The sequence below is a fragment of the Corella eumyota genome, chromosome 1 (assembly GCF_963082875.1).
Source record: "Corella eumyota chromosome 1, kaCorEumy4.1, whole genome shotgun sequence".
NCBI classification, from domain to species: domain Eukaryota; kingdom Metazoa; phylum Chordata; class Ascidiacea; order Phlebobranchia; family Corellidae; genus Corella; species Corella eumyota.
The window spans coordinates 21,127,422-21,139,801 of NC_137490.1; the positions used below are offsets into that span (position 1 = coordinate 21,127,422).

At 30.5% G+C, this 12,380-nt stretch overlaps 2 protein-coding genes across 2 annotated transcripts; one reads left to right on the forward strand and one right to left on the reverse strand.

Annotated features, from left to right (window-relative positions):
* Nucleotides 1–269: 269 nt before the first annotated feature.
* On the forward strand, nucleotides 270–1,253 carry LOC145763489 (uncharacterized). The gene is made up of 2 exons (XM_082574946.1): nucleotides 270–481; nucleotides 1,004–1,253. Exons 1-2 carry the CDS (start codon nucleotides 305–307, stop codon nucleotides 1,142–1,144), a joined length of 318 nt encoding a protein of 105 aa, XP_082431072.1. The 5' UTR covers nucleotides 270–304; the 3' UTR covers nucleotides 1,145–1,253.
* Nucleotides 1,254–1,369: 116 nt separating this feature from the next.
* Nucleotides 1,370–12,262, reverse strand: LOC145749626 (VPS35 endosomal protein-sorting factor-like). The gene is made up of 28 exons (XM_082565452.1): nucleotides 12,121–12,262; nucleotides 11,624–11,794; nucleotides 11,422–11,545; nucleotides 11,128–11,256; nucleotides 10,972–11,002; nucleotides 10,539–10,618; nucleotides 10,013–10,141; nucleotides 9,616–9,700; nucleotides 9,336–9,386; nucleotides 8,790–8,934; nucleotides 8,048–8,141; nucleotides 7,802–7,879; nucleotides 7,340–7,462; nucleotides 7,066–7,224; nucleotides 6,812–6,928; nucleotides 6,347–6,400; nucleotides 6,045–6,125; nucleotides 5,800–5,862; nucleotides 5,202–5,287; nucleotides 5,040–5,120; nucleotides 4,901–4,964; nucleotides 4,313–4,489; nucleotides 3,968–4,082; nucleotides 3,277–3,407; nucleotides 2,707–2,866; nucleotides 2,061–2,176; nucleotides 1,811–1,957; nucleotides 1,370–1,732 (listed from the first exon to the last, which is right to left on the reverse strand). The coding sequence occupies exons 1-28, from the start codon at nucleotides 12,165–12,167 to the stop codon at nucleotides 1,649–1,651; spliced, it is 2,922 nt and encodes a 973-aa protein (XP_082421578.1). The 5' UTR covers nucleotides 12,168–12,262; the 3' UTR covers nucleotides 1,370–1,648.
* Between the last annotated feature and the right edge of the window lie 118 nt (nucleotides 12,263–12,380).

A 12,380-nucleotide genomic window follows, 5' to 3' on the forward strand; every position in this document is an offset into this window, starting at 1 on the left:
AATTTAATCATGAGCGCCCACACGTGTTTTTAATCCATCAAACTTTATCATACCATATAAGGAATACTTTTGTAAAACTGTCCATTTAAATAAAAATATAATTAAAAATATAACAATTAACTTATACATTATTTTCAACTAATAAAAATAGACAAATCTATTTGATCTGCAAAAATTTTGTGCAAATTAATTATTATTTAAAATATCTATGTGGTTCTTTCCCTGTCTCGGTACAAATACGTCACTACAGTTTATTTGTTTACTTTTTTCAATAAAGATTTTTCGTAAAAAACCGTAAATTAAAATGGCAAAAAACGTCGCAACTTTGGTAAAACAATTTATAAATACAAACAGGGTTGCTGTGTTCTCAAAATCGTATTGCCCGTTCTGTAATCTTGCTAAGGAAGTTTTAGAAGATTCAGGAGTAAAAAATCCAGGTGTTATTGAACTAGACAAAAGGGACGACGGCTATTTAATACAAGTATATATGTATTAATGTTAAATTAAAACATGCTTTGGGTGGACGTTTAACTGGAATGTATACTTACCTAAAAACCAAAATTGTAAGGTGTATTTACCATTTTAACTGGCAGCATGGTTTGTGTAATGGTCAGAACACTTGATACACTACATAAGGTCATGAGTTCGATTCCCACTGCTCTCACGCTGTAGCGCCCTCAAGTAGGCGCTACAAACAGTATAAACTTCTGCTGAGCCAGTACCTAATTAACAATTGTCTGGTAATTAAAATCAATATTATTCCAAACTGTCAAAGGCAACTTAAGACTGGGCCAGGGTAACTGATGTTACTTTATGTTTAAGTCGCGCATTCGACTTTCCCACATTGAGAATAAAGATATACACAAACAAAAATGATGTTACTTCATGTTTATGTCATAAAGTCGACCTATCCACATTAAGAATAAATTTATATATAAAAATAATTACATAAAACACAAATTTTACTATGTTTAAATGGAAAGAAATTTTTTTGTTGTTTCAGGATGAACTTACCAAGTTAACAAGCGTCCAAACCGTTCCTCAAGTATTTATAAACAAACAATTTATAGGAGGGGGGACAATCTTGCAACAACTACAACAATCTGGAGAATTAGAAGAAATATTAAAACAATCGGAATCTTAAAAACTATTTTAACCCAAACGTACTAACTAGTAGATATAAGTTTTTTTAATTTTGATTACCTCTAAATTTTAGTGTTTTTAGGAAATGTTTGATGTAATAAAATATTGCAGTTTCATTTCTGTTGTTTTTGTAAAAACTTTTAGGCAGAATAATATGATAAATTTATTGCAAATGTAATAAAAATCAAAAAAATAATCAAGTACAATACTAATTGCTAAATAGGTATATATCAAAATCACTAGAAAAATAAACACTGGACATTTTCAAAACATAATTTCGTAAAAAATAACTGGAAATTTTTGTACAATTTTTTGTACAAGCGTAAATGACATTAAATTTAATAGTTTGTAATATAAATCAGAAATGTTGGTAATCAAAGTCGGTATGACAAAAAACTAAAATATCTTCAAAATCAAAGTAAATTGGTTTAATAAAAATATGAATATTGGTATAAAAGATTAAGATTTAAATATATGATCGTCTAAATATGATTAATTTGTTTATTTAAGCTCTTGATTGAAGTTGTAAAGATTTTGATATTTTTTGAAATTCACCACCTTTCCTCTTTAACTGATCTAGAATTCGAATCTTAAAATAGAAGGAAACAAATTTTTACAAGATAAAACTAAAAAATAATATTTTTAATTTATAAAATTATTGATTTACCATTGCTTTGACATTTGCAATTCCATGCATGTTAGCCATATTCCACATGTTGATGGCAAGATGCTGCATCGCTTCTTCTGTGATGTCAGAATGAGCAATTATGACCTCAAACAATGACAATGCACATTCACTTTGACATTTTGGGTCCTACAAAATCACAACAAAAAAAATTTTAAAATTTTTTCAAGTAAAACTACTTCGGATAAACATTCATTTTTTTTAATTTTGGAATTTTTTTGTTAAATTTTACTTTGTCTCCAAGGGACACCAAGTAGCCTAATATTTCATCCAAAACCTTGGTTCCAATATTTGAAACCTCTTTCAAAAATAATGGATCCTTGCTGTACAGATGCTCATTGGAGTCAACTAGAAAAATTCAATGAAGTTAAAATTTGACATTGCATATATATCTACATATAATGTACATAATATAATGACCGGCAGCGTGGTGTAGTGGTAAAAACACTTTCTACACCACCATGAGGTCGTGTGTTCAATCCTCACTGCTCTCATGCTGTAGCGCCCTTGAGTAAGGCGCTATAAACGGTATGAACTCCTGCTGAGCCAGCACTTAATCAGCAGTATAATTATCGGGCAATTATTATCTAAAATATCCCAAACTGCCACAGACAACTCAAGACTGAGTCGGGGTAACTAATGTTACTCTACGTTTAAGTCGCACATTCGACTTTCCCACATCGAGGATAAAGATATATACAAAAAAAAAGGAGCTTGGTGGACAACCGGTTAATAAATTTATAGTCTACAAAATAAATAAAAAACTGCCATTTGTGGTGAGCGAGTAAACTATCACCGGCGATTATCAGTTAAGAGTTTGTATAATGGTGAAGAATTTTTCAAGTTTTTTAATTTTTCAATAAAGTAAATCACTTTACCTTTCGCAATCCTATAGATGTACTGATCCTGGCTAAATGCAGTGAGTAATGATAAAACTTTGATGTAAATTTGACACTTTACATCCAAATCAATGGAGGTATCAGCAACTACGTTCAAAAACCCTTTCAACAAATATAAAACCCCATTTTCCAAGTTATCCTGCATAAAAAATACTTGGTAGTTAATGTAAATCTGACATAAATCAGCATTTTAACAAATAAAAAATATAAATTTAATAAGATAAAAGAAATGTGGATCAAAAAATAAAACGGTGAAGTAGTCAGAACACATGTTTCACTACATGAGGTTGTGGGTTCAATCCCCACTGCTCTCATGCTGTAGCGCACTTTAGTAAGGTGCTATAAACGGTATAAACTTCTGCTGAGCCAGCACTTAATCAGCAGTTTATTTATCGGGTAATTATAATCAATCATATCCCAAACTGCCACAGGCAACTTGAGACTGGGTTGGGGTGACGATTGTTACACTATGTTTAGGTCGTGAAGTGGAGGATACAAATATAAGTTTAAAAAAACAGGGTTATAGTAACAAAAAACAAGTATACTTACAGGTACAGTAAGCAAACTTGAGAGAAAATTAGAGATGAAACTGAGAAGTGTTTTCTGTGAATAAGTTTTGTTTTCAGTTGTTTTTGTTAGATCAACCAACAAACTAATTGCTGAAGCGTACATAGCATCAGCTACAAAAAAATAATTTAAGTTTTATAACAATATTTTTTCATTTTTAAATTAATATTTAATCTAGTTCTTTAGGGTAATAAACAAATTATTCAAAACATTTTTCATTGAGAATAGGTGTTATTTTTATGTGTTTTAAGCTTTTCTTAAAACCTTGTAGCTCAATGCCATAAATACCATCTTACAGAACTCAATTTTATCCTGCTTTCAAAAATTAAAAAAAAACATGATTTACACTTTTTTTTTGAATATATCTTTATCCTTGATGTGGGAAAGTCGAATGCGCGACTTAAACATAGAGTAACATCAGTTACTACGACCCAGTCTCGAGTTGCCTGTGGCAGTTTGGGATATTATAGATTCTAATTGCCCAGTAATTATGCTGCTGATTAAATGCTGGCTCAGCAGGAGTTTATACCGTTTTTACCGCCTTACTCAAGGGCGCTACAGCATGAGATCAATGGGGATTGAACACACGACCTCATGTGTGGTGTAGCAAGTGTTCTTACCACTACATCACGCTGCCGGTTAAACTTACATACAAGAGTTGATATTTGATTACCTTGGGTTATGCACTGACTAATAAGAGCAACCTCCCCCGATTCCAGGTAGAGAGAAAGTTTAACATTTACATCAAACAAAGATGGTATTGTTATGAATGAGTATGCTGTACAAGCCTGTTAATAAACATAAAATTAAAGGCATTTAAATCTAAAGAATTTAATAAACTATGAACAGTGGCTTGGTGCAGAGGGTAAATGCGCTAAGTTGTAAAACTGTATTTTTTTCAAAAATTAAGGTCTTGTGTTCGATTCCCACTGCTGTCATCTTAAACACTCTGAAGTAGAATTATCTACAAAATAGGTAAGAAATAAAAGTATAGATTTATTACAAAAAATTATATTACCCTGACAAAAGCACTAGTTTTTCTTGTGTGGTTGCCCTTTACTATTTTATTAACTTGAGCATTGAGGTTGTTAACAGCATGTACAAGCATAACAACCACCTCATCCAACCTTCTAAACTGGGATCTACATTCCACATAAAAACTTAATTGCTGCTCGAAATCCTTGCCAAATGTAACCTATGAATGTGGTATATAAAAAGTGAATAAAATAGTTCATAATTTTTAAATGAGATATTATGTGTTTAAAAAATTAAATAATATAGTTTTTGATTGTGTTACCATTTTAATAAGAAATTTTTTTGTTTTTAGAGTTGAAATATTTGGTGACAGTTGCCACCAATAAAACAGTTTGGTGGCATGGTAGGTAGACCACTTGGCTTTATTACAAAAGGTTGTGAGTTTAATTTCCATGCCGAAGTTCCCTTAAGTTAGTTAATACAGTACAAACTTCGGCTAAGCCAAGACCCAAGACTGGACTGGGATAACAACTGATTTAATTAATATGGGTAGGCTTTAAAGTCTTCACATCGAGAATAAATAAATCCAAAAAAAAATCAAACCAAAATAATGAAGTCAATTTCTACCAACCTTCAATATAACTCCACTTATTAACGAGCTCACTGTTTTTCTCAAGTCATACAAACTTAAAGCACTAAAATTTAATAAAAAAATCGATTAAGAAAAACAACATAACAACCTACAGTGTCAATATAGTTGTAATACTTACTCAATAGTGTTGTGCATTGACTTGCAAGTATACATTAATCCATTGATTGCTATTAGGTCTGAAGTCACGTTGTCAGGATTTCTAAAAAAAAATTTAAAATTTTTAAAGTATCGACAAACATGAATTGATATTTTTTTATTTAAATATTTTTAAAATACTAACTTTGTAAAGAATGTGGCAACAGTTTTACAGACTTCAACTTTATGTTCTTCTTTTTGAAACATGTCAATAAATGGAAGAAATCGATCCTGAAATTAAAATAATGTAGTAGTCATTAAAAATAATAGTCAATTACCCGCCCTATGGTTGTAACTTACAACTAATATTTGCCAGTGATAACATACATGGTCACCACAAACGGTAGTTTTATTTTTGTATAGTACTGGCAGCGTGGTGTAGTGATAAGAACACATGCTATACCATACATAAAGTCGTGGGTTCAATCCCCACTTATCTCATGCTGTAGCACCCTTGAGTAAGACACTATAAACAGTATAAACTTCTGCTGATCCAGCACTTAATCAGCAGCATAATTACCCGACAATTATAATCTATAATATCCCAAACTGCCACAGGCAACTCAAGACTGGGTCGAAGTAACCGATGTTACTCTATGTTTAAGTCGCACATTCAAACTTTCCACATTTTAAGCCATAGAGTTTGCCTTCAAACATTAAAGGTAAATAAATATAAAAAAATCTTTTACTTTTAAAGTGCCATGGGCTGGTGAATATAAAAAAAAATTGAAAGCTTAACTGACCATTGCAAAAATGTCGGTGAAATCAGTCATGTGAGTTAATATCTTCTGGACAACTGAGTGCATCTAAAAAGAAAATTCAAAATTTTAATTAAACGTCATTCATCTCGAACATATTCTTTACTTTCATATCTTTAAAGGTTTATAACTCTTAATCTTTTGCACGTAATGTATAAAAAAATTAATTATTTGTGATAGTTTGTTAGTAGATAAAAGTATTCCCCATTTGCTTAAATAACTTTTTTCACCTCAGTATAATGATCTTCAAAAGCACGATCAGGAGTCAAATGTTTGATAATGTCGCCCAAGATTTTATTGACCTCATTTTTCTAAAAGTAATATTTAAACTTTTATATATACAGGGTAAAAGTTTAAATTCATTTAAAATTTTTATTTACTAATTTTAATTAAAATTCACATAATGAAATAATTAATAAATTCATTAAAAATTTCCATAAAAAAATAATTCTTATATTCAATTGAAATTCACACAATACAGTTATTAATTCTATAGAGTCCATTTAAAACTTAAACAATTTAAAATACTTACGCTAAAATGCTTTGCTGCGTATTCAATCCAAATTTCGGCACAGCTTATATAGTTCTATAGAACCAAAAACAATGAAATAATTTTGCTCAACAAAAAGCAAGTCTACAATATTAACCCCTGATACAACTTTTAAAAAAATGCTGGCCTGTCGTAGTTGTTAAAACATTTTGCTTTTCTCATGCGCTAAAAGTGATATAAACTCCTGCTAAACCAACTTTCAATCAGCTGCTTAAAATTGGTCAATTAAAATTTATAATATCCCAAACTGCCAGTGTCAGCTTAAGACCGGGTCAGGGTAGCAAATGTTACTCTATGTTAAAGTCAGCCTTTCTACATATATGATAACTAGAAAAAAAAGGTGATATAAACAACACACTTTCTTGCAAAGCCGATAACCAACTGAACATTAGACAAAAAGTTGACTATGCAACATAAAGAAATAAACCCATACACTTTACAAGTTACCTTTGGATCTCTCATCTTGATAAAAAGCTTCCATACATCGTTCAGAAGATTGAGTCGATCTTCTTCGGGGGGATCGGATTCAACTACTTTGATACCAAGTGTTCTGAACACTTCAAACTAAAATAAAATTTATTATTTTATTATAAGTTTAAGCATAAAAATATTTAAACTTTAATTTTCTTGAAGTTTTTTTAATACAAATAAATTAATATGCAAAGTTAACTAAATTATAAAACTAAAAAAACAAATTTCACCTTTGGAAAAAGTTGGTCTTCTGATTTGTTGATAAAGTTGCAAAAAGCAAGAGCACGACTTGCAATATAATCTGATCTAAACGCTGAGATGCAGCAGTTTAATAACAATAAATTGTTTCCAGTTTTACTACATTTCTCTAGCACATCAGTCAACATTGCCTAAAAAAATTTAAAAAGTTTTTGAAAAAAAATTTTTCAAAAAATTAGAATTTGCAAAAAAACTTTATTTAAAAAAAGTTGCTGTTTTTTTATAGTTAAACTAGGGTTATTTTACCTCATGTCCCTTATAAGCCAGACAAGATAATATCCAACTAAGAGCTGGGTTGAAGTAACCCAAGTAAATCCCAATCGTGACTTTTTGAGCTGCCATTATGTTTTGTACAGGACTGGTGTGAATCTTATTAAAAAAATTAGTTAAAAATACATAATTATTTTTTAATTTTAGCTCCAAATTTATAATAATTAACAAGCAATCTTTCTTTAAAATTTTTAGAGTAAAAGTTTAAAATTTTTAGAGTAACATCAGTTACCCCTACCCAGTCTCAAATTACCTTCGGCAGTCAGGGATATTATTGCGTAAATTTACATCATGTATACAGCCTTACTGATAAGGCGTTATTGTATGAGCATAGCGGGGATCAAACCCAGGACATTATGTGGCGAAACCAATGGTTTCAACCACTCTGCAGGTGAATTACAAATGCTACACATATTTAAAAACAATAGTTCATCTCACCTGCTTGTACGAAGCCAGAAAGTCATAAAAGTTTTGCTTTAGATGAGCTTTAAACTTAGGTGCATGGGTTACTCCAACCTATTATATTATTAATACATTCAATTTGGTAAATAAGAAACCTTCATAGTTTTTTCTGAATGGTACAAAAAAGTCCTAGATATTTTAATTTAACACCTTTTTTCCCAAAAAAATAAACAATTTTTCATTTAAAAAGTGATTTTTTAAACAATTTAACAAAGTGATAACCTGGCATAAATAGGTCCTCATATAAATGCTAACAAGTGGATCTCCAATTCCTCTTGCTGTATTGGTTAACCTCACTAGAACACTGTTGCACTCACTATAACATAACAATAAATAAAGTTAGTTGTATCAAACTGTTTTTTACATGATTTAAAGGTAAACCACATTAATTGCACTATATTAAATGGGCATAGTTTTCATAGTAGTGGGTTAATAACAGTTGGCAAAACCGTGTAGTGGTAAGAACTGTTGCTACATCACCATGAGGTCGTGGGTTTAATTCCCACTGCTCTCATGCTGTAGCGCCCATGAGTAAAGCGCTATAAACGGTATAAACTCCTGCTGAGCCAGCACTTAATTAGCAGTATAATTACTGGTCAATTATAATCTATATTATATCCCAAACTACCACAGGCAACTGGAGACTGGGTCAGAGTAACTGATGGGACTCTATGTTTAGGTTGTGAAGTCAACCTTCCCACGTTGAGGATAAAGATATATAAAAAAAACATGTAAAGTATGACTATTTTTTAATAATATTCACAAGTTAAAAAAACTGATAAGAAAAGGTTTGTGTGGTTTGACATTTTACGAAGACCGGCCTTATTTTATTTAAAAGCAAAGTATTCCTAAAGACACAAATTTAAAACAAAAAATAAAAATAATTTTTTTTTTATAAACTTTTAATAAACAAAACCTTTAAGACTTTTGATAACAAAACAAAAATAGAAATAATAAAACCCACCCATCCTTAATAAACTCATTGCATTTTAATGTAGCAGCTTCTATGTAAGCTCTTGGTAGTAACTCCCTAATTGAAGAAATTTTTAACATCCAGTTTAAACAAATTTCCTTCGCATTTTCAGGTACCTCAGCTGGGCAAATTTTATCTTAAAAAAAAAATAAAAAATTTAATTTAAAAAAATTCTTAATTGCAAAAAGGTAGATTTTAAAGACAGTTTTTGAATTTTATATTTATTTTTTTGTGTATATCTTTATCCTCGATGTGGAAAAGTCGAATGCGCAACTTAAACATAGAGTAACATCAGTTACTCCGACCCAGTTTCGAGTTGCCTGTGGCAGTTTGGGATATTATAGATTATAATTGCTCGATAATTATACTGCTGATTAAGTGCTGCCTCAGCAGAAGTTCATACCGTTTATATCGCCTTACTCAAGGGCGCTTCAGCATGAAATTAGTGGGGATTGAACCCAAGACCTCATGTGTGGTGTAGCAAGTGTTCTTACCACTACACCACGCTGCCGGTTTGTGACCTCTAATTAATATTACCTCTTTCTATGTTTGGGCACATTGAAAAAATCCTCTCAAAAACCAAAGCCCCTATAAAATGTAAATGAATTCTTTATTACTTTTTAAAATCTGTGAGCAAAAATACTCTTTAAAAATTTTTTTTAATATTTAAAAAAAAAAAAAAATTAATATTTTTTTAAAAAAAAAATCGCCTTTATTTTGTATGGTTAAATTTGCCGAACCATGTTAAATGTTTTTACCATTTTTTCGCCTTAAAAGTTATTTGAAATTTAAAAACATAAATGTTTAAACTAATTACCAAATGTGTTAAGTAGATCACTCACTAATACATATTTGCTTGGATAAAACTGAAGGACTGAGACATCACCCAACAGTTTAGCACACTACAACAAATAGAAAACAAATAATAATGTTTTAAATATACTAGTCCTACATTTTATTTTGCATAATATGGTCGCATTTTTCAACTAATATTTGCCTCCAAGAATTTACCTATGCACCACAAATGGCAGTTTTATTTATTTTGTAGGCCTATAAATTGGACATATATACATATATGGTTCGCTAAGCTTCAATTTTTTAAAACTACTTAATACTAGACAAAAAAAATTCTTAACAATTGCATATTTAAAATAAATATGAAGAGCAATAATTTAACAGCAATTTAAAAAAACTTGAATTAATGGTAAATTCACCTGAATTGCAATCTTCAAAGCTTTAACTTTTTGATTTGTATTCCAGGCTTGAGTTAAAGTTGAGTTAAGTGAGTGAATTTTATCGATAAATTCTTGTTGAGTTAGATTTTGCATTTCAAGAAAACCACCCTATAAAAAAAAATTTATATTGTTAAGCCCGGTTTGTAAAAATAAACAAATTACCACAAGCAATGGGCAGTGTGGTGTAGTGGTCAGAACATTTGGCTTCGCGACTTTAGGTCCTGTGTTCAAACCCCATTGCTCTAATGCTGTAGGGGCCTTGGTAAGGTGCTATAAAATTTTTTAACCATTTGCTTAAATATCGGGCAATTAAAATCTATAATATCCCAAACTGCCAAAGTCAACTTAGAAGTGGTTGGGGTAACAATTGTTACTCTATGGTTAGGTCGTGATGTCGACCCTCCCACATCAAGAAAAAAATTTTAAAAAAGGAATTTACAAAAATACTTTAATTTATACAAATCGAAAAATCTAAGTCAAAAATTTAGGATTTTAAAAATCTTACCTCTTCATAATCATCTAGTTGGCCGAGTCTATCCTTTAGTTTATCTGAAACAGTCGATCCTTGTCGATTTTTGTTTTGACCTGGAATGTATATAATTCATAAGCTTTTTTTTTTGTATAAGTATAGGCTATCTTTATCCTCGATGTGGGAAAGTCAAATGCGCGACTTAAACATAGAGTAACATCAGTTAATTGGACCCAGTCTCGAGTTGGCTTTGGCAGTTTGGGATATTATACAATTGCCAAGTAATTATGCTGCTGATTTATTGCTGGCTCAGCAGGAGTTTATACCGTTTATAGCGCCTTACTCAAGGGCGCTACAGCATGAGATCAGTGGGGATTGAACCCACGGCCCCATGTGTTGTGTAGCAAGTGTTCTTACCACTACACCAAGTTTAATTCGGGTCACATAAATTGTAAAATTTTTAACTCACCAAGTTTAGAGTCTCCTTTTGCTATTGAAGTCTGCCAAGACAAAATTAAAAAAATTAAATACAAAAGTTAAACATATATTACCAAAACGTAGGCAATATATTGTATGCATTACCAAAATTAGCACTTGATTTTATAAATTATCAACACATAGTTACCATAGACATGGAAAGTTTTTCATCAGTTGTGTACTTGTTCAAAATATTTAACTTTCTAGAAGACCAAGGTTCAAAATCCTCTCCGTAAACTTCATTTTTTTCAGAACTAACCAAAGGTGTTGATCCTTCCTAAATACATGTTTAAAACTGAATAAACTTTACACAATCAAAAATTAATGCCAAATAAGAAGTATTAGGCCAAAAATTAACTTAAAAATAGTAGGCTATTGTGTATATAAAGTTAACAGAATGCAAGATTTTAAACAATAATATTTTTACAATCATTATTTTAACCTTAGTAAATCCAGAATTTTCATTTTTTGTTTTTTCTGGAGATGAAATATTAGAGAGTGGGTCAGAAATTGATAATGCTGATAGTGGGTCAATAAAGTCCTTTAAATCAGCCCCAGAACTAGACCTAAAAAAATTTTAAATACTTGTTACAATTTTTTAATGCAGTTTACTTTGATACATTTAAAATACTAGTAGTAGTTACCTGCTACTTTTTGTGCTTCCGGCATTTGCTTTTCCAGAATGTGAAACTTTAACTGATGTAGCTTCTGTTACTGTAATTGCCTTTAAAGGATGATAATCAGAACCTCTCACTTTCTTGCTTGGTAGTTTTCTTCTATTTGCTTCAACTTCATAATTAAATGATCTCGGTTTCCTACAATATAAAATAAAAAAATCAGTTTTTAGATTAATTGGTAAAGTATGTTCTCATTTTTACAATCATTAAATTTGGCAAATAAGTAAATGATCTCTTGAAATCACTCAAATTTTTAGTATTTTTACCATACAAAAAGAAGCATACTTAAAAAATGGGTATTTGGGGGGATTGGATTATAAGGGTGCAATGTACCCATGTTCCAAATTTGGGAAATTTACATCTTTTTAGACTAAACACAACATAGTAAAAATAACAAAATATAAACCCACGTTAAAACAAAAACGAAAAAAAAATTCAATGATTTAAAACAATGTATAATTTACCATAAAAGGTTCGTCCCACTATTACTGGAACGCTTTTTTGCAGACATTTTTGATGGTAAATTCTCCTGTCAATGCTGGGGTAAAATTCGGTGAGATAGTTGCATACCGAAACAAACATAAAAGGTTACGCGCGAATGCACTACGAAACCAAGTTATTAAACTTTTTCGATAAACCATAAAATTTACTATTAAACTAATCGAAATATTGAATTAAATAATATTTAAATTTAAATAAAAAGTTTACGCAGTAAATCCCACGT